We start from the raw sequence: 25,685 nt of genomic DNA, 5'->3' as shown, positions 1-25,685 counted from the left end.
GTGATTTGAGAAAGAAAGCATGATCAGAGATGTGAGAATTATAAATCTTACAGCAGGCAAGACATCTCCATAATGATAATAGGCAACTCTTAGAACTCTTACTATGGATCAAGCACTGTTCTAAGCTTTTTTGCATAGCAATTCATTTAATCCTCACAATCTACTTTTGAATAAGCTACTACTACTATTATTAACTTTTTTTACACTTGGGGAAACTGAGACACAGAAACCTTAACTAACTTGTATAAGATCGCACAGCTGTTTAGGTTGGAAGCGTTCGAAATTGAACTTTAAAGTCCAAGGTCTCCACTTCTATACTGGAGAAAAATAAAACAGAACACTGTTCAAAACGACGCACACATACGTTTTAAGGTAATGCTAAAGTATGTATCTTCATTAAAGACTCAGAACTTTAGTAGTTCTGGTTGTCTAACTCAAGTGCAATATAACCAACTAACAGTAATGTTTTTCCCCTCACGGTAGAAAATATTATTGTTAACAGATGTTTGGAATACTGCTTTATGAGCAGGAAATACTGTAATAATTTTCACCTTATCAAATAGAAATAATAAAATGTTTTATGCATCAACAAATGTTTTTCACTATTGGTTACGTATAAAAGTGTTTTCAGAATTTTGAAATGAAAACATAATCTGCACTTCCTGAAAACTACGACTCAAAACTTTTTTTTTTTTTTTTTTTTTTTTTTTTTTTTTTTTTAGTAATTGCTTGCCCTTAGGAAGGATGGTTCTAAAGATCACACCTCCCGTACTCCAGACAGCGATTCACGTGGACTTCCATTCGGTTTAACACGTTGCCCTTAAGAAAAATGGTAACATTCTAATTTCACTGCCCTCTTCCAAGATGGCTTCCTGGACAATCAAGGTCCCTGGTGTGGCGCCTTTTCCGGGCTTGACAGGGGGCGGGGTCCATTGAGTAAAGCCTTGCGTGCTGGCGCCCGCGACGGAGGCGCGTATCAGGGCGCAGGCGCGGGGAGGGGGTTGGGGGAGGAGGAAAGCGGCGAGTAAGATGGAAGATGAGGAGGTCGCTGAGAGCTGGGAGGAGGCGGCAGACAGCGGGGTAAGGAGGAGCCGCCGCTCTGGGGCAGGGCCGGGCGGGACCTGGCGTGAGGGAAGCCTCCAAGGAGCGGGTCAGAGTATGGTTATCCCCAAGGAAGGGCCCCGCACGCCGGGCCGGGGGTGGCGGAGAGTCCCCCACTCTGTGAGCCCTGTGAAGGCCTCTTAAAGGGGCCGCGTTCCATTTCTCCCTCCACCTTGGCTCGGTGCGCCTCCTTCCATCCCCCCCGACATGCGCGTCACCCAGGGCGCCCCACCCGTCACCCAAGTCCTCTTTTCTTAGCCCCCGCGCCTGCTTGCTCACCCCGGCCCGCCTTGACCCTTCCTATCCGGGCCCTCCCGCCCAAGGAGCGACACCCCGTGTGTGTCGTGGGTGGGGGGAGGGTGCGGGTTGGTGCGCGGACTGGGGCGGCGTGCCGGGCTCCGGAGAAGGGCTGGCAGGGAAGCAGTTGTCTCTGGGCCCCTCAACTCTTGACTAAAATCCCCCACCGGTTGCGGCCTGCGCCACGGTGGGTGAGTGTGGGGTTTTTTCTCTTTCTGTTTTATTCTGAAAACCCGTTGCAGACGGCTCTCCTGGGGACCCCGCCAGAAAGACCGTAAACCTAGCGGGCATCCCATCTTCCCGGGGACCCACACACCGATCTGAGCCCGGAGGGAGGGTCTCGGAGTGTGCTCGCCGGGGTCGAGAGGGGCGGGCTGCGATATATACAGTATAAAGTAACCGCATTCCAGGGAGAGGAGGGTGAGATGGATCGTTCGGCTCGCTTTTGGAGTTTTTATTTGCCTCCAGAAACTGTAGAAAAACAGTTCATCCCAGGCCGGAGCAGCCAAGTCTGTTAGATCCGTGATTAATTTGGTCCTTTCAGAGTTTGTGGTTTCATTGGTGACCTTTGTGAAGATGGGGAGATGTCTTTTTGGCCTCCCCATGTTTGTGTCTGTCCAGTCAGTGCTGGCTTGAGTGGCATCTGCCTCAGAGGTTTAGTTGTTGGCAGTCAGGCGTGGAGAGCCGAGTGTGCGAGGGTAGAACAGGACCTGGGTTTTCTTCCCCAAGCGCCTTTCGGGGTGCCTGTCACCTTGGGAAGCGGATAAGAAATCGAGTCTCGCAGCATTGGGTGTATCTTCTACGGAAATGTTGAGGCTTGGCTTCGAAGTTTTTTCTGGTGGTTCAGCATTTCTCTCACGGTGGTCGTTTTTTACACTTAGCATGATTGAGAATGTGAAAAATTAATTATTTCAAAAGGTATTTGGCACAGTTCTTATGTGCTGACCGTCTTGGATTTTGTCTTGAATAAGAAGAGCAATTGAAAGATTTTATAGGGAGCAACAGGTGTCATGTGGATATTTATTCAGTCAACAAACATTTTTGAGTGTCTGCTCTGTGCTAGGCAGAGTGTGCGTCGAGCAGTGACTTCGTGCCAGAGAATGCGAAATTTCCGGTAGAGGCGTCTATTGCCTACCCTAACGTGAGTGAATCATTCAGACACCCCTTTTGCCCGCCCTCTGCAGAAAAGCGTGGCCTACATTTTGAATGTGACTCAAATGATAAATTTCTTGAACAGCTTAGCCTTTCTTTGTTTTTTCTCACCTATTTCTAAGGGACGTGAGTTTCTCTTATTAAAGAAGTAAGAAAATGAAAAACAGAAATGAGTGTAGGATTCAGAAACTGGGACTCACATTAATTTTCCAGTATGGGTAAGCTTACCTAGCCCAGTACTGCATTTTATAGCTAAATAAGCCCCGGAGATGTAAAGTTTAGTTTAGATCTTTCTGATGCTTGCCCAGTATTTTTTTCTACTGTCTTTTACTTTAGTAAAACCCTTTAGAAGTTCTAGGTACAATGAGGGAACCCAAACCATGCATCATTGCCCTAATGAGCAGTAACTGCCAAAATGCAAGATCCTTTACATTATCTTTTATTTAATGGAAGCATTGAAATATCTGTAGAGGTATTCTCCTTTTGTAAACAAGGAACCTGAGTTTAGGGTGTAACCTGTCTTGTTCAGGGTCACACAGACAGTGAGCGGGGAAGCCGGGATTTGACCTCCAGCTTGTCTGACTCCAAAGCTGCTTTCCTTCTCTAGCATTCTGCTGCCTCCCTTACCTGGAGGCCTGTAGAAGACTTGGGAGTTGGGCATTCACTGTCCTTTATAATACATTTACCTTAAGCTTATATTTGAAGGCCCTCTTGAATTTGATTCCCTCTTCAAAATTCGCAAAGGATCTTGTCAGTGTGCACGTTTGGAGGGGAGACAGCATGAAGCACTATGTCCATATCACTGGAAAACCAACTGACTGCACAAGTCTTTCAGAAGTCTTAGCTCCAGGTTACCCTGCCTCGCAACTGATGTATGGTAATGAGCATTAAGTTACTTCCCCTTTGCAAAACAAACAAACAAACAAAACAAAACAAAAACCCACACCTGAGTGACAAAAGCAAATGGGGGTGTTGACTAATTCTTGAAGTGAACATTAAAACTTTATGTAATCTGGAGGTGGTTCTAACCCTTGAAAGTAGAGGTTTTTGGTGATCCTTGTCCTCCACAAAAAAAATTTGCCATTGTGCTAAAATTACTCTCTTATTTGTCAGTACATCTAAGGTCACTGTTTCCTGTATATCATCAGAATACTCTGTACAGTCCTGTAGTGTCATTCCAGAAAGACTGACTTTGAGAAACACCTCAGATTTTCTGTAAATAGGCAGCTTTTTGCTTTTAGTTAGTGTGATGAACGCTGCCTGTTTCCTCCCAAGGATTTACATCCCAATCAAAGGACAATTCAAGAAATATAACTTACATTTCACCAAGGAAATGCATCTTTAAAAATAATACTGCCTTTGGGAGAAATGAAAATACAAAATTGAGTTATTGTTGATTCAAACTTTAAATTGTGTCCTTCATCTTAAGCACATCTCAAGGGACAAATAGAGCATTTTGTAATTAATTGGAAGACAACTTTGTGCTCCTCTGCAAAATCATATCAACAGCTTGCCCAGTTTCTGATGGTTTGAAGCTTTATATTCACTTGTCTTCCTAGACCATCTTTTTGATCGTGAGCTAACCCAGTCCTAGGGAAAGGCAGATGGAACATAAATGAAATTGGACTGATAGGTATTAGAGATCATTGGTAACCTCTCTGATTTCCTTGCATCTCAAAAGGTTGTCCTTTATTCTTTTTCACAAGGGAAAGTCATGTAGTAGTTGGAAGATAATGCATCTTAAATAAGCTAAAGGTTGACCAGTCTTTTGGACTAAGAATTCAAATTTACTTTCTACCTTCATTGAGCCAGTCATTACCCCATCAATGATTATGGGTGGTGTATGAGCCTATAGAAAGGTGTCAGTAAACATTGAATACCTACTGTATACCAGGCACTGGGAACAGTCCAGTGGAGGAGTCAGACAGGTAATGCAGCACTTTCTTGAAGAGGCATAGATGAGGTACCATCGCTGGGATGAGAGTCTTGTAAAAAAAAAAAAAAAATTGATGCCTAAATTCAGAATCAAAGGACCAGTTGAATTAAGCAGTAGTAAGTTTGGGAGGGGCAGGTAGAATGTAGGGCCAATGCCCATGTAGGCAAGGAGGCAGCAGGGGGAAAAAGAGTCCAGCATTGGGAGAGCTACAGTATTTCCTTCTGGCTGGAGGGTAGGTGGTTGGCAGGGCTGAGTGGAAAGAGATGAGGCCAGAGAGGTATGCAGGGGCCAGATTGGGAAGGGCATCCTTGTACTTGGTTCTAGGGAGCTTGGACTTCTTCCTGAAAGCAGAGGAGAGCTTTGAACCCCGCTCCCCTTTCTTTTTTCTTTTCTTTTCTTTTCTTTTCTTTTTTTTTTTTTTTTTTTTTTTTTTAGGAGAGTAGTGATATAGTTAGATTTTAATTTAAGAGGTAAGAACTTTGATTTACTTCTCTTTTTTTAGGTTAGAGGCCATTCTCCGTGAGGCATGGCTGCAACCTCACTTAGGAGTTTTCAGCGCCGCCTGTCACTGCTGTCATGTGGCATGTGTACAGTGGCTGTGGGTAGTGGGCAAATAAGAGTTATTTCAGGGCTACCTGGTGCTGATTTCTTTATGTCTGCCTTTATAGTGAAGAAGGCATTTAAGATTTGTGGTATCAGAAAGAACAAACCCAGGTGTGCTGTGCCTACAGGAGCCATTTCTAGCTAGTCCTGGTCCTTTCAGGAAGATAGAGTGCTAGGGACTGTGAGGTTCTCAGAGGGGCTTTCTGTAAAGCAGCTGACCAGTTTAGACATGAATGTGCTAAGCAGTCTGTCCCTGGACTCTGGAAAAAGATCTGTTTTCCTGTGGTTTCAATGAAAGGAGGGTAATGAGCTTTCCACTAGTAACGTCTTAGCTCTTTTCATTGAGGCTGCGTGGCCGGCGGGGGCCTGCTCCCAGCATGCTCTGACTGTCCAAGAGAGCCGCCATGCTGCTGTGGTAGATATTCGGGCAGTCACGGGCCTTCTTGCTTTTCCTTATATAACAGAAGAGAACTTAGTGTTTTGTTCTAGCACTTTTGGTAGAATCCTGCAAGAGAAAAGGCACTGTTGTTTAGGTCTGATGAGTCCAACATACCCTTTGGCCAGCTCTTTCTTTCCATGTTCCATCTCTGTACTGTGGTGCCCCCGCCCCCCCACAGTTAAACGTCAGTTTCTGGCTGTATCAGGTAGCTATCCTTCACAAGGTGTAGTGTGTTCTTTCCTGCACATTCCCACAGGAATAGAAAATTTTTCCTCTTAGGACAACTACTGACTTGTTGGTTTCCTAAGAGAAGATTGAGTTTAGCTACTTATATCTGTGGCCAAAATACAGAATGAAATAAAATTTTTAAAGTCATAACCGTAGAGATTTCTCCTCCCAAGTGTTTTTAACTCTGCTAGCCTCTCCCAAGCAGGCTTCCCTTTAACATCAAGTTCTATGCAGGATGTGGTTGGGAAGATTAAGGTTAAAACCAGCCACCACAAATAATTGCTAATTGCCACAATTAGCAACAAATCCTAACAGGGGTCCGTCTGTGTGCAGACAAAGAATTTTATCCCTGAGGGTAGGACAATTCAAAAAGTCCCTCACAGTAGGCGATCCCCTCCCCACACCCAAACTCTTTCCCTTGTAAAATGAACACAGGAAATGTCATTCTTTTCTAAAAGGAGTAAAAAGTTTGTACAGTTGAAATTGCATTCTTCACAGGCACGATCCTTAGATGAGCTTGTACAGGGCAGTTATGACTCGCGTCTGGAAAGGTAGGACTATCACCACCCTTCATTGACCTAGAGAGCCCTATTCCCATCCCTCATGCCCTGGATGCCCTGGCCTTCTTGGCTTATGAAAGCATTTGTGACCCTCCCGCTGTCATTTGCTTCTGCTGCCTAGTCGCACATCTCACTGGTGAATGGACACTGCCCATAAGCCATAAGGCTTTTTTTTTTTTTAGATGGCATCTTGAGGGCTCACTCTAGGCTGGGTAGAGTACGTTTTTACTTTCATTATCCCATTCAGTCTCAGTGGCCTAATGGAGTGTAGATGCTAATATTCCTGGTGTCCAGGAGAAAAAAAAATCACGTGATGTATTCTAGCCCTCGTGGTTGGCTTCACTCTTTGGGATCTTTTTGGACAGTTTGTTTACCATTGCTTCTCAGCAGATAATTAACTAGTTAAGTGTTTAGAATGCTTAGTTTATAGTTCCTTTTAAGTATTGTTACTTGTTTCTCCTGGGATTGGCCCCCTGCTTCAGTAGCAGGGATGATGAACTGATAAATTTTGTCTCTCTTGAGACACTTGAACTTGAGAGCCAAAAGGTCAATGCTGCTGTCAGTTTTAATACTAAGAACAGTGACTGCACCTGAGATACTGGTTGAAATGTTGATCGTAGTTGGGAAATAACTTAGCATCTGGCCAATGGAAAGAGACAATAAAAATAACTTTTGCTCAGATCTCTTGAGGAGATTTAACAACTCTGCTATCTTAGGATTCTATATCTGTAGTTGCAGACTGGCAGCCCTTGGGTATTCAGCAGAGGATATGTTCTTGACTTGAGAGAGAGAGAGAAACGTGGATTAGTTGCCTTCTGTATATGCCCTGACCTGACTGGGGGCTTGAACCCTCAACCTAGATATGTACTCTGACCAGGAATCAAACCCGTAACCTTTTGGTGTACGGAATGATGCTCCAACCAACTGAGCCACCCGGCCAGGTTTTTAAAATATTGAATACCTTTACCTGTGTCTTGGTTGCACTCCTCTCCTCTGCACCCCACCATGCTACCCTCTGTTACCTACTGTGTTCTCTCCTGTTGGCTTTACCCATTTACTTTATTGGCTTAGCCCTGTAGTCATTGTTTGTGGACCCCGCTGAGTGCCTTTGATGACTGAGCACTTGCCCTTGGGTGTTTGAATAATACCTAGTACTGGGGAGGAGGATTAGTGACTTTGTTTCACCCCCAAAGTTTGTGTGCCTATTTCCTTTGGCAGAGGAGCCTCTCTGTCTTCATTACATATAAACGGTAGGAAGAAAGGGTAAGTCACTGCTGCCAGTCAGTAATCCATTTTCTCCATCCATGGCGATAGAAGTCAGAAGACGGGGCTCAGGGTTCAAATGTCAGGTCTGATTTTTGGACAAACCACTGCCTACCTTCCTCTCAGTTTCATTTCCTCATTGGTAAAATTGGGTTACTCTGCCTTGCCAGGTGTTGAGAGTTAAATGTCATTTAAAGGCAGATGTTGGAGCAGTGAGTGCTGTTGCCCTCACTGTGAGGGACATTGTCCCCTTTCTCTCTAGCCACTGACAGTGTGGCCTCTGTCCAGTTAAGGTGCGAAGTTCCTAAGACTGGGTCTTATTCTTGCTCTGCTGAGGACTAATATTAGCTGTTTCCTCTAAGAGTTGTATTGCTTAGTGCTGTATGACAACCAAAGGGGAAAAAGCAGAAACAAACTCGAAGAAAAGGGAGCCCCATTAGATTTTACCCCCTATTTTTTCCCAGGGGCAGGTCTCACCACAATTACTCCCACCCCCTGCCTGCCCCACTTCCTTAAGGTAAAGGCCTGTATGGATATCCTCCCCATGGAGACCCTTGGAAGACGTGCTCAAAGCAGAACAATACACTGCCTGATGGCACTTAATGAATTTCCAAGCCCTCCAGGCTGGGATGCATCTAAATTGCTAGGCCTGTTCTTGTGGGTACTTCTTCATAGATTTAAGACCTTGACTTTAGATTTCCCCTCCGTTGCAGTCTGCTGCAATAGTCCTTGGCCTGGGGTGTGGGCAGGTTGGTGTTGCTTGTCAGCCTTTGTCCTACCTTCTTAGTTCCTGCGGCCACCCACCAGCCACTCTCCTGAATCTTTGCTTTCTCCTTTTGAGGTTTAGGGTTCAGGCCTGTCATTCTCGTGGAGTGGCTTTAGGCAAGTCACGTACCTTGGAGCATGCTGTGTCCATGCTTGTAAGGACTTCCAAGGCTGCTGTGCCAGTCATGGATTGGGTGCGGGCTAGCGGTGGTGGAGGGAGGACACAGCACCTTTTGACACAGCGGCTTTTGACACAGCCCTCTGGCAGGCTTGGAGAGCGCTGCTGCTGCTGCCGCGGCTGCTGCCGGGGCTGCTGAGAAATGCTTTAGGCGTCCTTAGCTCTTGCTTTGCTTATGGATAGTGCCTTTGGTTTCAGACCCAGAGAGACTCCATTCATATTCTGGCTCCACAAAGATTGCTTTCTAGTGAAGAAAGGTGGGCAGTAAGCAATAATGTTTTATATACTCACACGAAATGAAGAAAAATAAAACAGATTGAGGGTATAGACAATGACTGGCAGGAGTACCATTTTGTTAAAAAAAAAAAAAAAGGTCTGAGGAGGCCTCTCAAATGAAGACAGGCAGAGAGACCTGAGGGAAGTGAGGAAGCAAGTTGTTCAGAAGCTGGTGGAAGTGCATTTCAGGCAGAGGGAGCTGCCAGTGCAAAGGCCTTGGGGCTGGAGCACATTCCTTTTACCTGAGGAACGGTGGGGAGCAATGTAATGGGAGTGGGTGAAGGGAAAGTGGCAGGAGATGAGGTCAGCGGTAGCAGGGAGCCAGATCCAGTAGGGACAAGTAGACTACGATGGCTGTCACCTTGAAATGAGAAGCCATGTGAGGGCATTGAGCAGAAACTAACTTAGTTTCTAGAGTAATCGTTCTGGTTGTTATGTATAAAATAAACTTGGGGTAACAGTGAAAGCAGAGAGAGTGAATAGGATGCTATTGTAACTGCCCATTCAAGGACTATTGGTAATGTTGGCCAGAATTGGTCACAGCAGCAGAAAGTGTCGAGGATATTCAGGCTGTATTTTGAAAGCAGAACCGACAAGATCTGCTGATGTGGGGTGGGAAAGAGGCGTCAGAGATGATGGACTCAGTCCAGAGGCTTTGGACTGAGCTGCTGGAACACTGGAGCTGCTGAGGGGTGGGAGAGGGAATGTGGGAGGAGCCGGCTTGGGTGACTGGTGAAATCAAGAGTTTGGTTTTGGACAAGATAGGTCAAGCTACTTTTTGAAATCTGATTGGGACTGTAGGGTTGGCAGTTGTATAGCAGAGTTTATAAAGCTGTGGAACTGGAAGAGATCACTTACTGTATTTTGCTGTGTATATTGCACTTTTTTGTGCCCAAATTTTTGAGGGAAAAATAAGGATGTGCATTATGCATGGGTAGTACTAATTCCATATCTATATAAATGGGTTTTTTAAAAGATTTCATTCATTTATTTTTAGAGAGAGAGGAAGAGAGGGAGAAAGGGGAAGAGAAACATCAATTTATGGCTGCCTCTCATGTGCCGTCCACTGGGGGGACCTGGCCCCCAACCCAGGCATGTCCCCGACCCTTCAGTTTGCAGGCTGGCACTCAGTGCACTGAGCCACACCAGCCAGGGCTATATAAATGGTTTTAATTCTTTTATTTATGTTTATGTGTTAAAAAAGCGTAACTCTGGAAAGCAATAACAATGTCTGTATGCAAAATAATAGCCTGGAATATGATAATCGGTTTTGTTCCTCTATATAATTAAATAAATAATGGAATTACAAAATTAAAAGGAAAGTTTTTTTCCTGAAAGTATGGGCTCAAAACGTGGGTGCGTGTTATACATGGGAGCACATTATATGCAGCAAAATACAATAGTAAGTCAGCATAGCCTACAGAAGAGAAGAGGTGCAAATTCTCCAACCTCCAGGGATCCACAGAGGGAAAGGAACCTATCCTGTTACGGGAGAAATCAAATATGGAGTGTGAGAAGGAACTACCAGGGAGGTGGAAGGAGACCAGCAGAGTGGTGTCTGGGAGGCCAAGTGAAGAAATGCTTTAAGGGAGGGGCACTGAGCACTGCTGGGTGCTGCTGAGAGCCTGGGTGAGATGAAGATTTGGAATTTGCCAGTGAATTTGGCAGCAGTGGATGTCATTGACAACTTTGACGAGAACAGTTCCAGTGGAATGATGGGGCTCAGAGAGCTGGATTAAAGTGAGGTGGTGAATATTAGCACCTGAGCCACACACTAGGCCCTGGGTTGTTGCTTTTGTTGGTTGGCTAGTGGCTGTTAGGCTAAAATGACAAATAGGACTAATCGGAGTAGGTTTCTCACATCGATAAACAACATGCCCTTGGGTCCTCAAGGTGATCAATCGCTAGTACTGAAAGATTAAATGCACAGCAGATGTATCTCTACACATCTTATTTATTTAGTCTAAGGTTAGATCTAAAGCAGCGTTGTCCAGTAGAAGTACCATGTGAACCATATATCTAATTTAAAATTGTCTAGAAGCCACATTGAAAAAGTATAAAGAAACAGATGAAATTAATTTTATTTTTTTAATTTTTCAATTATAGTTAACATTCAATATGGCTTTATAATAGTTTCAGGTAAACAGCATAGTGGTTAGACACTTATATAATGTATGAAGTGATGCCTCCAATAAGTCTAGTACCCACCTGGCTCCATATGTAGTCATTAGAATATTATTGACTAATTCCCTGTGCTGTACTTTACATCCCCATGACTGTTTTGTAATTAACCAATTTATACTTCTAAATCCCTTCACCTTTTTCACCCACCCCTCAACCTCCCTAATTTTAATATTTTTAATTTAACCTAGTGTATCCAAAGTAGTATGTCAACATGTAATCAATGTTGAAAATATGTTAATAAACTATTTTATACTCTTTTTGTACTAAGGCAGGGAAATCTGTGCATTTGGCTCTTACAGTGCATCTCAGTTTGGACTGGCCACCTGTCAGGTGCTCCCCAGCTCCATATGCTGTTGCCAGTGTACAGGAGAATGTGTCCAAAGGCTTTCCTCTTCCGGGGCAGGCGCAGAGAGCTCTTGAAGGCTGCAGTCAACTTGGGAAAGAAGCATACCACCCCAAAGCCCATCGTGATTTTCTCGTGCCTCAGATTTCTTCAAATTTGTATCTTGCCGCCTATAGAAATTAAAACTAATTTTCTGCAGCAGCTTTTTGAATAATATCGATACCGACTAGTCAGGATCATTGCCAACGGTAGCTAAAGTAATCGCAGGGGGTTTTGCAGACCTAGATTAAAAGAGATGGGTTCACTGTAGAAGACCTTTCTAGATTTGAATCTCTTAGTTTAGAAAGTATCTTATTTTGAGTCCCTTTTCTTTTTTATTTCTCCTTTCCTTCTATTCATGTTTTCATCTCCTTTCTCCCCAACTTTTGTTTATGCCCTTTCTTTTCTCCTTGAAGTTCTTGTTCTTCAAGTCCCTGTAGGTTTCCCTGGCTTGTCAGAGCAGGGTTGCACCCTCCATTTCTCTGTCAAAACACTGTTCACGCAACTAATACAGCAGCTGTGATTTGTTTCTCTGTTTCCTCATCCACAAGGATTGCCTTGCTCGCCTCTGGGTTTCTAGCATCTGGTTAAATTCTACTTAAGAGTAGATTTTCTGTAAATGCTTGTCTCTAACTTTTTTTGTCACAGTGAAGCAAAAGGAAAATGGCCTTTGAGATATATTAATCAAGTATAGACTGCCTTAGAGAATTTTAGAACTATATCCTGTGCCCTACAGTAACCCAGTTAAAGAGGAATGTTTTTCCTTGCTGTGGAAGTAACAGAGGAAGGACGAATGTGTTGTGGGAAATGGAACCTTCAAACACACTAACCTGAGCCTATATTACAACTCATAAAAAAGCAACTGATGAATTTATGACCTAGCTCTGCCCCCATAGAACTTGTTTCTCAGCCCATAAATTCTGCTTTTGACTTACCCAATCAATTGTGTTTGCTCAGGAGTTAATTCTTTGAACCTGACTGTGACCTTGCAGCATCACTGTAGAATCAGACCTGGGGTGATGTGACTTCGGGTGCTTCCGTCCCTGGAGTTGGCCAGGGGAGGCAGAATAAGCAGGAGCACTAGAGATGGCCGGCCCTATCAGGCAGGACACCGCCACGCCACTGACATAGAGAAACAGGGCAGGGATGAAACACAGAATTAAACTAATCAGTAGGAAAATTCTTTGAAAAAGTCTCTATGGATTGCACATCTGGACTTGAAAATAGCCACTGATGCACTTTAAAGGTACAGAGACCTTTCCATCTGATTGTGGTAGGCCAAATTTTGCTGGTCCTATGAATTCTTTGGCATTCTTCCTATATGAAATTGGGGCCCTCATGGGAGGAGCCCAGATCTCCTCGTGAGGCTTGGTATAGGAGATAGGTGCCTTGCTGAGGAGACCGCTTTCCCAGTGGGCCCCGATACGGGCAACCCTGTGGCCAGGGGAATGGGCACTGGTGTCCTTCCCAAGACTTAGAGCGCTGAGGACCGGCACGGGCGTTGCGGCTGTGGCAGAGTTCAGGACCAGACCGGGCTGGAGGTCACTCCCGCCGCCTTCCACCTCACAGGATCTTCTCTTTGCTTTTTTCTGAAATGGTGGCATTGTGTTCATTGGGACATGTCTGACGCTGGTTCTGAGAGGAATCCTTGTTCCGCTGTCAGGATTGCCGTCTCTTCTTCAGATCCGCCCAACCCAGTGTCTGTTTGTAGACATGTGTTCTCCAGTTTGGGACAGCTGGACAAGGCCAGATGAGCCTGTGCGACATAGTGGTTCCCAGAGAGCACAAGACCATTCACTGTTCCTTGGGTTTGAGAGGACAATCAGGAAGTGTCATCTTCTGAAATGCAAACTGGCAAAAGAGGGGCAAGTTATCTGAAAAAAGTTACATAGTAGTAACTGTTGGTGATAAAAAGAGGGTATTTTCTAACTCAGTCAGGAACCAAGGGTGCCTCTTGGACTTCCATTTACTACAAGATGACTTGGATTCTTAAGGGTGTGTAAGTCGCGTTGGTGACCAGAGGACTCTGGTTATCAGAGAGAGGGACGCAGCGGTGGAGCGGGATGTTTTGCTCCGTCGGCACCAGGTGGGAGGCCCTGGGGTGCAAGCAGCACCCTCTCTCACTGCCATAGTGGACAGGTAGATGTGGGTTTGTTCACCCTGTCTCACGTCAATTTGGCTGGTTTGAATCTCTCCCCCAGGGCTTCATCGCCCCTGCGTGAACTGATAAAGTCTGTTTGTTCAACTTTTGGGTCTGGACAGAACAGTTATGATGGTGCTGTACTTGGCCGTACTTTGCACCAAGGCCTGTGTACTTCCCTCCATTGCCTTTCTTAGGCTCCTTTCCCTTTCTCTCCTTTTTTCCTTGCTCATTCATCTCTTGCTGCTATAGGAATGACCCTGTCATTGTAATCTGCCTGCCCTTGGAGATACATTCCTGCCAGGTCTTTGTTCTTTCTGAAGATTGTGACTGTTACAAATTAGGCAGTTTGAGGTGTCCCCTACTCTGCCTTTCTCTCATATGCTTCCATCCCCCAACTTTCTGCCAGAGTTTCACACAAGCAGCATCACTGCAAGGTTAGGGGCATCAGCAGCCAGTGGAGCTGTGTTTTCTTCCTCAGATGAGTTGAATTTGCAGTTGGCGTCTGATGTCATTCACCTTGTGGCTGTGGTGGCCTCTCCCTTACCTCCTGCAAGGGACCAGTCCTGTCCAGAATCACCTTGCCCCCCACTGTGGTTCTTCATGCCACTGCCTCTACTCTTTCCTTTGGTTTCACTTGTTCTCTCAGATCCAGAAGTGTGTACCTCATTTTTGTAGAGGTATAGCCCCACAGGGCAAGTGATACCTGTGTTTGGTAACAACAGATCTTTTTAGGATTTTGACCCAAAGCAAGGAGGCCTCCCCACTTATTAGAGCACAGAGCGTCATCTACAGGAGGCTGCTTAGTGCTACCTAGCAAAAATAAATAAATAAAGAGCCTTCCCAGGAGAAGCCATAGGAAATCAGACTTTTCTAGCACCTCTTCTCCGAGTGCCTTATGCCCTAACACTTGCCTTGTGCCCCATGACCCTCACGCAGAGCAGAGTCAAAGAGTGATGAGCTTATGGGTTTCTTTCACTAGCCTTGGAGGTTGTGGTTTTAACACAGGAAGAGTCTTGACCTTGGGCTGCGGCTCTGGGCAACCTTGTAGAAAGAGAAGGTGACTTTAGGAGATAAGATTTCTTGTTGGTGCCCACATCGCCTGTTTGGACTGTTGCATCTCTGGAGGAGAGGGATGTTCTCCTTATAGTGCGCCCTGTAGGAAAGTTTCAGCTTGGTCCAGCTCTTCAGAGCACAAGTCTGACAGCAGATTGATTGCAGGGCCTTGTCCAAATAGAGAATGGACTGACTCATGATACCTGGATAGGCTCCAGAGTGAGATGCAGTGCCCGCTCCAGCTGCTGGCAGAGCAGCTCCGTCTCCTGCTTGGACGACTCTGAGCGCGCTGGTGTCCAGTGGCCATCTGGAGATGGCCAGGATCAGCTTTCCACTGCGGCTGTTGGAGTTCTGTCCCACTCCCTAATCTGATGGAAGAATTCCTCCTCGGCTCTGATAAGCTGGCCTGCCTGATGTGACGGAGTTTGATGGGCGTGCAAGGGGGCAAAGTGGAATTCAGGGGAGGTGAGGGAGGAAGAGAAGATCAGGCATTTCCAGGGGACTGAGCAGCTGTCAGTATGCGACGGCATGGGATAGGGCCTCCAAAGGCTGTAGTTCTAGGGCTGCCTCTGTGATGTACTAATTTGTGACCTTGGGTAAGTTCCTTTACCTCCCTGAGTCAAATTACCCTCACCTGACAGAGAAGAATAAAAGCTACTCTGCCTACCGAACACGATTGGTGTGAGCAGAATGAGTGTTTGGGAAAGGATATGAAAGCCAATAAAGCATTGTATTGACATAAGGCTTTAAAAATTTTTTATTTATTGATTTGAGAGAGAGGGAAACACTTCAATTTGTTGCTCCACTTATTTATGTAGTCACTGGTTGAGTCTTTAAAAAAATTTTTTTTAATTTATTGATTTGAGAGAGAGACCTCAGTTTGTTGTCCCATTTATTTATGCATTCATTGGTTGCTTCTTGTATGTGCCCTGCTGGAGATTGAACCTACAGCCTTGGCGAATCAGAATGATGCTCTAACCACCTGAGATACCCGGCCAGGGCCGTTGGTGGATTCTTGTATGTGCCTTACCAGAGATCAAACCCGCAACCTTGGTATGTCCGGATGACGTGCTAACCAACTGACCTACCCTGCCAAGGCATTATTTTTAAAGCCAGTAGTTTTACATTACATGCCAAGTATTCTGGTCATGTCCTTGTTTAGGGACAGAGGCACATTTACTCAGACACAGGCCATATGCCCTCTTGAAAGGCTTTTCTTCACTCAGGCTCCATTTGCTGGGCCTGCGCAGATTCCCTCTCTTCCTCAAGGCCGTGGAGAAAGACAGAAGCAATTTGCTCTCCTGAGAGGAAACCTGAGTGAGACTCCTCAAATTCAGCTAATATGTATATTAAAATTTTTTAAATGGGTTTTTGATTTTAAGCTTTTCTTCTTTTTATTTATTTTTAGACTGAGGGGAAAGAAGGGAGAAAGAGAGAAACATCAATGTGTGGTTGCCTCTTGCACACTCCCTACTGGGGACCTGGCCCACAAAGGTTTTTGATTTTAGAGAGAGGGGAATTGGGGGTTAAGGGGGAGCAGGGAAAGACATTGTTTGGTAGCCTCCAACACATGACCCTACCAGGGATTGAACCTGCAACCTAGGTAGGTACCCTGACTAGGCGTCAACCCCCAACCTCTTGGTGTACAGGACAGTGCTCCAACCAACTGAGCCACATCAGCCAGGGCTGTAATGTATATTTTACCACAATTTTTAAAAAAATCAGCTAATGTATTAGGTCCATTTTTTTATATGTCTTACTTGGCCCTTACAGTGATGCGAAAGCAAGAGTTCATGTAATAAAGTTTAAAAATTTAGAGCTCTCCCATAACAATATTGAATTAGGTTTCTCCTAAAATAACATGGCAAGTGCTCCTTGGTGCCTTCATAGCCCCTTCACTTCCCCACTATGCTCCCTGCATATGGAGTTTGGTTACTTGCCTGGCCTGTGAGGGCATTTGGTGTTGACCCTGTATGAAGATATGTAAATCCCTTAGGTGGTAGGCAAACTTTGCATTAATGGTGGAAGGATGTGAAGAGGCAGGCTCATTATTATTATTTATTTATGTTTTAAAGATTTTATTTATTTGAGAAAGAGGGGAAAGGAGGGAGGGAAACATGAATCGGTTGCCTCTTACTCCCCAACTGGGGCCTGAACCGACAACCCAGGCATGCGCCCTGGCTGGGAATCAAACCCGCGATCTTTTGCAGGCTGACTCTCAACCACCTGAGCCATGCTGGTCAGGGTGGCAGTCTCATTTTTAGATTGGAGCTAAATGATACATATTGGAACTTTAAAACCATAACTTATTTGTGGAAAGCCTTGAAAAGCCCTTAAAAGTTAATGGACATTAGACTAACGTGAGACATAGTATTTTCTCAGGCAGTGACACCGGCATTAATTTTTAAAGTTAGGAGAATTACAGTTCTGACAGACTGTGCTATAGGCATAGATTTTCTTTGTCAGTTCACAGAAAACATCCATGTCATTCCTTATTCCCGGTGCCCCTTGTACATTTTGTCATTAAACAGTCATTGGATGCCAACTTGTATTACAAGTTTAAGAGAGAAGTTTTCATTCTAGAGGTTTCCTGGCCAGAGAGTTCGTGGCGCCCTCAGAGTACAGTCTGTTGTGTTTGCCTAAATATGTTTTCGGTCTTTCATAAAACAGAATATTTTAAACAACTCAGCGCCAATCAGAATGAGTATCACTTCAAACTGGACTTAAGTCTAGGTTCACATTGTTCATAGGAGACAAAAACAAGGACATTGGAGAGATGAAAAGTAAAAGATAGAGAAACACGTTCCAGGGAATACTAACTAAAGAAAACTGGCACAGTTTTATTAATAATACTAAACAATAGATTTTAAGGATCACTTCATAATGATAAACTATTTAATTACTAAAAAGAATAATTCTTGATTCTTCCCATAGTCAATAGATCAAATTATTAAGAATTGAGAAGATTTGAACAATATAGTTAAACAGCTTGAATGGTACCTATAACTGTAGAATACAGTCATTTTCAGGACATACAGAACATTTGTGAAAACTGGCTACTCCTTGGGCCCTGAAGGGGATGTCAGCAAATTTCAAAGACTTTGTACTAAGGCAGTGATTCTTAACATTTTGCAAGTAATAGACTCCTTTGAAAATCTTATGTATCTTATAAGTCAGGGTTTCTCAACCTCAGCACTACTGGCATTTGGGACCAGATAATTCTTTTTTTCCTTTCTTTAATTTGTTGATTTTAGAGAGAGAGGGTGGGAGGAAAGGAGAAAGACAGAGACATCTATTTGTTCCACTGATTTATGCATTCATTGATTGATTCTTATATGTGCCCTGACTAGAGATGGAACCCACAGCCCTGGTGTATTGGGACGGTGCTCTAACCACCTGAGCTACGCAGCCAGGGCTGAGACCAGATAATCCTTTGGTGTGGGAGCTGTTTTCTATATTGTAGGATTTTAACAGCATCCCTGGCCTCTACCCATTAGATGTCAGTAGTGCCTCCCTTCCTGTAGTGACAACCAAAAATGTCTCCAGACCTTGCCAAATGTCCCCTGGTAGGCAAAATCAACGCTGATTGAGAACCACTGTTACAGATCTTCTCTCCAGAGAAATACATAATTTTGCATACAGTTTCTCCTCTCCAGTATCTAGATGGTCTTGCCCTCACTGAAGACAGTTGAGTGGAGCATTTTGTAACAAAAAGCAGTGGGACAGCCAAGGAGTCTGGCTATGTGGTCTGTGTTCTTTCTGCAGCTTCCCCTTGTCTAGTGTATAGACTGGTGTGTGGGTGTGTAGAGGCTTCATGGAGTTCCAGGCGCTGAGGGTCTGAGGCCTGAGACTGCATTCAGTTCCATAGACTTTAGGCTTCTGTTCTGTTCTAAGCCTTTTGCTGGGTGGTGATTATAGAGAGTTCAAATCCATGACAGTTAAAAAAAAAAAAAGTTATAAAACGTGATGCATATAATCAGGAAGTAATGTAAAAGAGAGCTTCTCCCTCGTGGAACAGGTGATTAACTATATGGGATCAGAGGGGACTTCACAAAGGAGAGGCGGCCGGCCACGCTGGGTTTTGCAGAATACAGATGGGAGTGTGCAAGGGAGAGGGCATTGCAGGCAGGCAGGTCAGCACCCTGGGTTCTGCGGGTTAGTAGGAGCTCAGTCTTGCTGTGGTATAAGACAGGAACAGAAGATAAAGGAAGGTATGGGTGAGGCGTGCTTAGGAGCTTGGACTTGATTGGGCAAGTAGTTAAAGCATTTTAAGTGGGGAAGTGACACAGTCAGATTTGTGTTTAGAAAGTTGACTTGAGTGGCTCTGTGGAGGACAGCTGGGAGGCCAGGAGACTAGTCGGAGGCCATGCAAAGAACCCAGCTGAATGATGAGGGTCTAGAACAATCACCGCGGCTGTGGGATGGAGGGAGAAGAACCTGCAGGGAGTCAGGCTCCAAACCCCAGAGTTTAGTACAGGGAGGTCCAAATCCGTTACCTCAGAGGACACAGCCATGTCCCTGGCCAGAGAGGACACTGCCCTTAGCTCTAAAAATAAAGACATAAGTTTTTATTTGAGAGAGATTTTTTTCCTCTTTTTATATACATTTTTTTCCTCTAGGAAATAGACAGACGGTTGGAAAAAAAACTGAAGATCACACAAAAGGAGAGGTAAGGCTGCTGTCTGGTCCGAGGGCTCATGCTCTCTGCCGTTTGAAAGCTGGGCAGTCAGTGCTGTTCTCCAGCTGGTTGTTAGGGTAGGAAGGCCAGGCTCCTGAATCCTTCCCTCGAGGACATGGTGGCTTGAGGTTTTGGGAGCGAGGCAGGAGTGTGGCACCTGCCCTCCTGCCTCAGTGGGCACCCTGTGTGAGGTGGTGTGATGCAAAGTGGGGAGGTGACAAGTAAGACGGGTGTTAGGCCTGGCTCTGTTCCCAGTTGCTCTGATGTATGGAACAGGTTGTTTCCCCAGCCTGGACATCAGTTTATTTCTCTCTGCCATTAGGAGTTTGGACAGATGATGTCTCTGGGTCTTCTGTGACTTGGTGGCTTAGGGCATTATGGGGTGTCCTGAAAGAAGAGATTCTCAGAAATTCTTAGACCTTGAAGGATAGCTTCGTTCCCCACACACAAAGCAGAGGAAGTGGGTTTCCAAAGCAGGTGAAAGGTGACTTCAGCAGTTTGTCGTGGGGCTTAGGTAGCATGTCAGCTTCCCACAGGGACTAGAGACAGGGCGGAGGAGAGGGCCTCCCTGGACTTGCCTCATGGGCTACAGAGACATTCCCCAGGGAACTCCGGGGTGTCCTGCCTGCCCACCAGCTTTCCTGGCTCCCTTTCTCCTTGATCAGATTGCTGGCTCCTTGTCTGCTCCTCTCAGCAACCATGCTGACAGCTGGTTACAGTCCCCTTGCCATGTGTCCTGCCCAGGACTTGTTTTGGTTCTCCTGATAGCAGCTGAGTTCCTCTAGTTCCTACCCCTCCCGACAAGCGAGGCTCTGAAAACAGTCCCCTGGGGGCTGTTTGGTTCCGAAGAGAAGTTAGTTGACTGCTCTGGGTGGGGGGTGCGGCGGGGGCGCAGGTGTCTTTGTGGCTGTTGAGGGGTGGTTGTTCCTGCTTGGATCCTTTTTCTCCTGTGGCTTTTGTTTCTTTTCCTTCCTATGTTGTTTTCCACCTCTCCTTGTGGACACATCGCCTGATGTGGACATCCACCAGCCTTGGACATTGCTTCTCCTTTGAGCACTGCCAAGCACTGTTTCTAGGATCATCCTTCACCCCAACCCTGCTGCGTCCAGCATACCCGAGAGCCCTGGTGAGGGAGGTGTCTCTGCTCAGAAGGTCTTCTGAAGAGGTGATCGGTTGTTTGGTGTAGCTCATCTCAGGGAGGCTCAGGTCACTTACCAGAAGGCCGAGGTAGTTTGGCAAATCCTGTCTTGGTGCCAAGGAAGGATGGCCGAGTGGGCTCCTTGGTAGTTTGGTGTGAGCACACGTGGTAGAAGACTGCTGGGAGGAAACACTCTGAAACCACACACCCCCTCCCCTGCCCGAGCTAAGGGGCTCCCGCTATACCAGCCTGTTAACACGCTGCTCTGTGTCTGGAAGCTAGGGTTTTAATGGAGGTCATTGGATTCTGGATGTGAGATGTTTTGCCACAGGGGCCAAATAGCGGTTGATTATCTGTGATGAACATGGGAACAGAAGTCCCAGAAAATGAGATGGTGTTCCAGCCCCCTTTGCCTGGGCTCAGGTCTGAGGAGCAGACCTGAGGCCTGTGTGAGCTTGTGCAAGGTTGCTCTTTTGAGAAACCCCTCCTGAGGAGTGAGGATTCTGATGTCTGGTCAGAGACCAGAGAACAATGAATAGAAGTAGTAGGGTAGGAGGAGGAAAGTGATGAGGGCTGGGTGTGGGACTTGGATGGGGTCTCTTCAGTCAAGGGCAGGGCTTGTGAAGCTGTGTTTGCTCTTTGTCAGCAGGAAATCCAAATCTCCTCCCAAAGTGCCCATTGTGATTCAGGACGATAGCCTTCCCACGGGCCCCCCCCAACAGATCCGCATCCTCAAGAGGCCCACCAGCAACGGAGTGGTCAGCAGCCCCAACTCCACCAGCAGGCCAGCCCTTCCGGTCAAGTCCCTAGCACAGCGGGAGGCAGAGTACGCCGAAGCCCGGAAGCGAATCCTAGGCAGCGCCAGTCCCGAGGAAGAACAAGAGAAACCCATCCTTGACCGGTGAGTGTAGGTAGCTGGCAGGGCTGACTGCCGGCCACCCCGAGGGAGAGGGGGGAGGAGGAGGACAGCAGCTTGGCTGCGCATCGTGAGAAGCAGGCCTACTCAGGGCTGGAGGCCGCGCAGCCCCGGCTGTCAGCCGGCCTGCTGGCCAGCTCGTTGTGCTGCACCGGCGCCTGGGCCGCTCTGAAAGGCGGGGTCGTGGTTGGCTAGCACACTGCCTCTGCAGAGGCCCGGGGGCAGAGCGGCGCAGAGGTTCAAGATGTGGACTTTGAGTCGTATCTGCTAGCGAGGTGGGGTTGGAGCCCACCTCTGCCTCTTGCTTTAGCTGTTTAACCTGTGTCTCCATAGACTAATCTGAAAAATGGGATAACGGTAGTACCTTGTCTCATCAAAATTGTTGTGCGATTAGATGAGTGTGGGGTTCTGCGAACCCTCTGTGACACGATGGAAGGTGCCCCGTTGAGTGCTTGGATGTTGCCTTCTGGCTGTCGTAATAGCCCACTGTGACGTTTTTCTCAATTCTTTTATTCATGGTATTTCTTCTCTGCAATCCTAGAGGTTGTATTTAAGTTTGTCGCCCCCTACAAAAGCAGTATTCAAACAGCTTCTTTCTTTGAGAGGCCTCTTTGGGGCTTGATATTCTGGCACTTAAACTAATCTGTGTACTTTCTTTTTATCCCTTCATCCTTTTGTTAGGCTTCTGTTACCTCTCCTCTAAGTGTTCACTTGGCAGAGTAGAAAAAGTCCATTTCCTTTAGTCTTCCTTAGTAATAGAAGTCAGCCATTAACCCCATGATTTGGAGGGAAGCGGAAGGGCAGCAGTGACGGGTGCTGGGGTACTGCTGAGCTCTGGGTTAGGAGTTCAACACTGGAAAGTCTGTGTTCATGGTTGGTGACTGCGCTGTCCATGGTCCCTGCCTCTGGACAGCTTAGGCCCTCGAGCACTCCCCCTGCCTTCAGATGGGTGATGGCGAGCCACACTGCGGGGCAGAGTGCTGCAGGTGCTAGGGGCGGACAGGAGCCTCCTGCCCCGTGCAGGGGCTTCCTGACCTGGAGGTGACCTGAGTCTGCTTGCCAGAGAAGCAGGCTCGGGGAGCCAGATGGGCTGTTAGCCACTGTGACTTCTGCCGCAGCTGCAGGGGTGGTTGGTTTTAAGATTTGGGAACTTCTTTTAAATCTTTTTTCAGGCCTACCTCTGATCTTCTTCCCTTCAGGCCAACCAGGATCTCCCAACCGGAAGACAGCAGGCAGCCCAACAATGTGATCAGACAGCCTTTGGGTCCTGATGGGTCACAAGGCTTCAAACAGCGCCGATAAATGCGAGCAAGAAAGGATGCCACCGCTGCCACCATTATCGCCTCCTGGGTCGTCCGCCACGGGCTGCACTCCCGTGGCAGACAGCTGGACTTGAGCAGAGGGAAGGACCTGATTTACTTGCACTGTGATCCCCTTTGCTCCGCCCACTGTGACCTTGAACCCCATGCACTGTGACCTCCCTCTTTCCCCCCCTTCCCACTGTGATTGGCATGTCTACAAGGGCTTCCCAAGTCAATGGAAAGGGAAAGGATTTGGGTTAGGGGACTTAAAAAAGAGAATAGAGAGTCAGACAGTGCCACATGGCCACTTGGGGTAAAGCCAGTGCCAGCAATAACAGTTTATCATGCTCATTAATTTGGGATTTCAAAACAAATGAGAAGTCCCATCCACCCACCCCCAAGTGCATGTCTCCATCACTTTAAAGCAAGTTCCATTTGAAAAATATCCTTTCTTTTTTTTTCCTTCCTATTTTTGTTTATAAAAATATCTGATTTGCAAGGAAAAGTGCATGGGAGGGGTTTTAGCAGTTTAATGAATTTTTAATTAAGAAAGGGTAGTTTGGTAGTCTACTTAAAAATGTTTCTGGGAAATTCACTAGAAACATTAACCAGTAGGTTTTTGGTGAGCTTAGCTTCTGTATTCCTACTGCCGCCCAGAAAAGGGGCAGGGCTCTGTAGCCCCCAGGACAGATGAACACCCCATGCCTATACCTCCCTCCCCCCAGCTAAGTCCCAGGGCATCATGGCCCTACCTGGAGACTGGGCTAGTTCTATAGGCTCAGAGAGCCTGGGGAGGGTGCCAACCCCACCTCTCGTACTTTGGGAGATAGGGAAAGTGAACAGACTTTCCCTTCCCGTTCCCCTCAGGGTGGTTCCCTGCCAGCCACGCTTGCTACTTCTAGAAGAGAGCGGGGACTGAGACTGTACTCCTGAGATTTAGAAGTAAGGGAGGTGAGACTTGCTCACTATTTTTCTGTCAGCACAAGGAAAGCCAGGAGAGTGTCTGGCTCCAGGACTCAGCCTCCTGCCTAGTGTGCTCAGAAGGTGTCTGTGGAGTGCCATCTCTGTTGATGGCATCAGCTTGGTACCTGTAGCTGGTACATCTCCTTTGTGAAATCACTACCTTGGGAGCAGACCATTCTGAATACATATGAGAAAAAACAGGCTGTGCATTGCAGAGATTGGTGGTGACAGACTGGTTCTCCATAGACCTAGGCTACCCTTCACCCTTTTTCCCGAGCGAGGGCCTGGAATGAAGGCAGTTCCCCTCTGTCCCTGGAGCCTAGAGATTTCCTGTGGCTCCCTGAGGTGGAAGAGACTACGAGGGCAGCTGCCCCGAGCAGCTGTGTGTGTGCAATCTGGCTCCTCTCAGGCTTTCTCCGGTCTCTCCCGTTGCACTGCGCCTTATCCCTCGGCTAGCCAGGCAGCCTCCCCACTCGGTGGATGAGTTTGGAGTGGCTGGTGTGACGTTTTTGTGATTAGGGCAGCTTGTGGTGGCCAAGGTGGCAAACTAGGTTTTGAGGGCACACTCTCGGCCTTGCCCTGTGGGAATGTAGGCCAGACTCAGCAAGCCATGTCCCACTACATCTTCCGCTTAGAAGGAAGGGCCAGCTGCCAGTTGAATCAGCCACTAGTCCATAGTGCAGTCTTACAACTGTGTGAAGCCAGGAAATTGTCTATGAGTAGAGCCGGAACAGAGCTCCGGTCAATAAGAACCTATAGGGGGTTGAGCTATGCCCAGAGACTGGGGGAATTACCCCAGGAGTGGGCAAGGGAGAAGGTTGGCTGCTGTTTTTAGAGTTCCACTGCCCTGACCAAGTTTCCTCATTCTTAATGTATAGTGTCCGTCCCTTATGTAATAGTGGTTTCTGGCCCAAAGTGAGACTGTCCTTTCAGTTGGAGAAGGGTACAAAGGTAGGCCAGGTGGAAAGGCCAGAAGTGCTGATTGCCCAGCCATTGGGACGACATATTCTTGCCCCCCCTCCCCCTCCCCTAATGGAGCCAGAGGGAAGACTGGCTGATGGGTGTCTGTGGACTGAGGATATAGTAGGGACTGGTGCTCCCACCTCCCTCTGGCCAAAGATGGGGCTCTGCCCGCTGTGTGCCTGTCACCACCCACAAGCAGTCATATCCTTGGCTTCCCAGATGGAGAGAGGGCAGACGAATTTTTCATTTTTAAAGAAATGAAAACAGGAAACTATTATGTTGGGGGAGGTGGGAGGGGAGATGGGAGAACGGTTTGGATTTTTTGTGTGTGTGTTTGTTTGGGGTTTTTTTCTTTTTTTTTTTTTTTCTTGGTAGTTGTCTGTAACTTCCCTTAAGTGCTTTTTTTTTAAAACTTTTTTTTTTTTAAGTAAGCTGCAGGCTTTGGCTTGGAAAACCCCAAGAGGGTGGGGGGCAGAAACTTGAGGCTGCTGCCCCTTTATCTGCCTTCATGGTTCTGTCCCCTTCCCCCAGCTCTCCCCTGACCCCATAAGCCAGGCCTCAGACCTTCCAGCTAACTGCTTCCCATGAGCCACTACTCTGTTGTCAGCCTATAACCAAAGGAGCTGGGGGTCCGGGCCTGGTGACCAACCCTTCTCAGCCCACTCAATCAGGGTGCTCCCCACCTGCAGGCAGGAGGCAACACCCTATCTGCTACCATCAGCCCCTTCCAGAGCCCACTGCCCCGCCCTGCCCTGTCCAGCCCAGCCATACCCTGCTCTGCCCCATCTGGGGATGCTCTGCTCAGGGATGGGCCGGTAGGGCTGCCCCAGCCTCCCTGGTAAGCAGAGACTCTGGAAACCTCTGGGGTCCTGTTTTCTGGCCATGTCATCCCAAGGGTGCACATGGGCCCCTTGGGTGTCTGAACAGAGGGCATGGGAGGGAGGGCCGCACCCCTGCAGTCCTGCTCTGCTGGTCTGGCGGGCAGCTGCCCACCGCACCCCGCACCGCGGGCTCCTGAGTCGGCAGATTAAGCATTTTATAAATTGTATTTTAAATACATGTTTTAAACTTGTCAGAGCCTTGTCCTCATTTTAGTCCTTGGCCTCCTAACTTGCTGTGGCTGCTTATTTAACCACTGGGAGCTGCTTCTGCTCAGTCCCAGGGAG

The 25,685-nt window shown here is 46.9% G+C and overlaps 1 protein-coding gene across 6 annotated transcripts; it reads left to right on the top strand.

The window, feature by feature from the left end:
* The first annotated feature begins 994 nt into the window (after positions 1-994).
* On the top strand, positions 995-25,577 carry SZRD1 (SUZ RNA binding domain containing 1). 6 transcript variants are annotated; one of them, XM_054579685.1, is made up of 4 exons: positions 1,000-1,080; positions 19,180-19,229; positions 21,026-21,277; positions 22,492-25,577. In XM_054579685.1, the coding sequence occupies exons 1-4, from the start codon at positions 1,030-1,032 to the stop codon at positions 22,592-22,594; spliced, it is 456 nt and encodes a 151-aa protein (XP_054435660.1). In that variant the 5' UTR covers positions 1,000-1,029; the 3' UTR covers positions 22,595-25,577. The 6 variants fall into 6 exon arrangements, with proteins under 6 accessions (XP_054435661.1, XP_054435660.1, XP_054435658.1 ...); XM_054579683.1 differs by having other exon boundaries at positions 22,465-25,577; XM_054579684.1 differs by having other exon boundaries at positions 21,023-21,277.
* Positions 25,578-25,685: the final 108 nt, after the last annotated feature.

Source organism: Pteronotus mesoamericanus, unplaced genomic scaffold (assembly GCF_021234165.1).
Source record: "Pteronotus mesoamericanus isolate MK-2021 breed Mesoamerican mustached bat unplaced genomic scaffold, CSHL_Meso_final contig_557, whole genome shotgun sequence".
Lineage (NCBI taxonomy): Eukaryota > Metazoa > Chordata > Mammalia > Chiroptera > Mormoopidae > Pteronotus > Pteronotus mesoamericanus.
The sequence above is the reverse complement of the archived record's forward strand: the minus strand, read 5'-3'. Positions and strand labels throughout refer to the sequence as shown.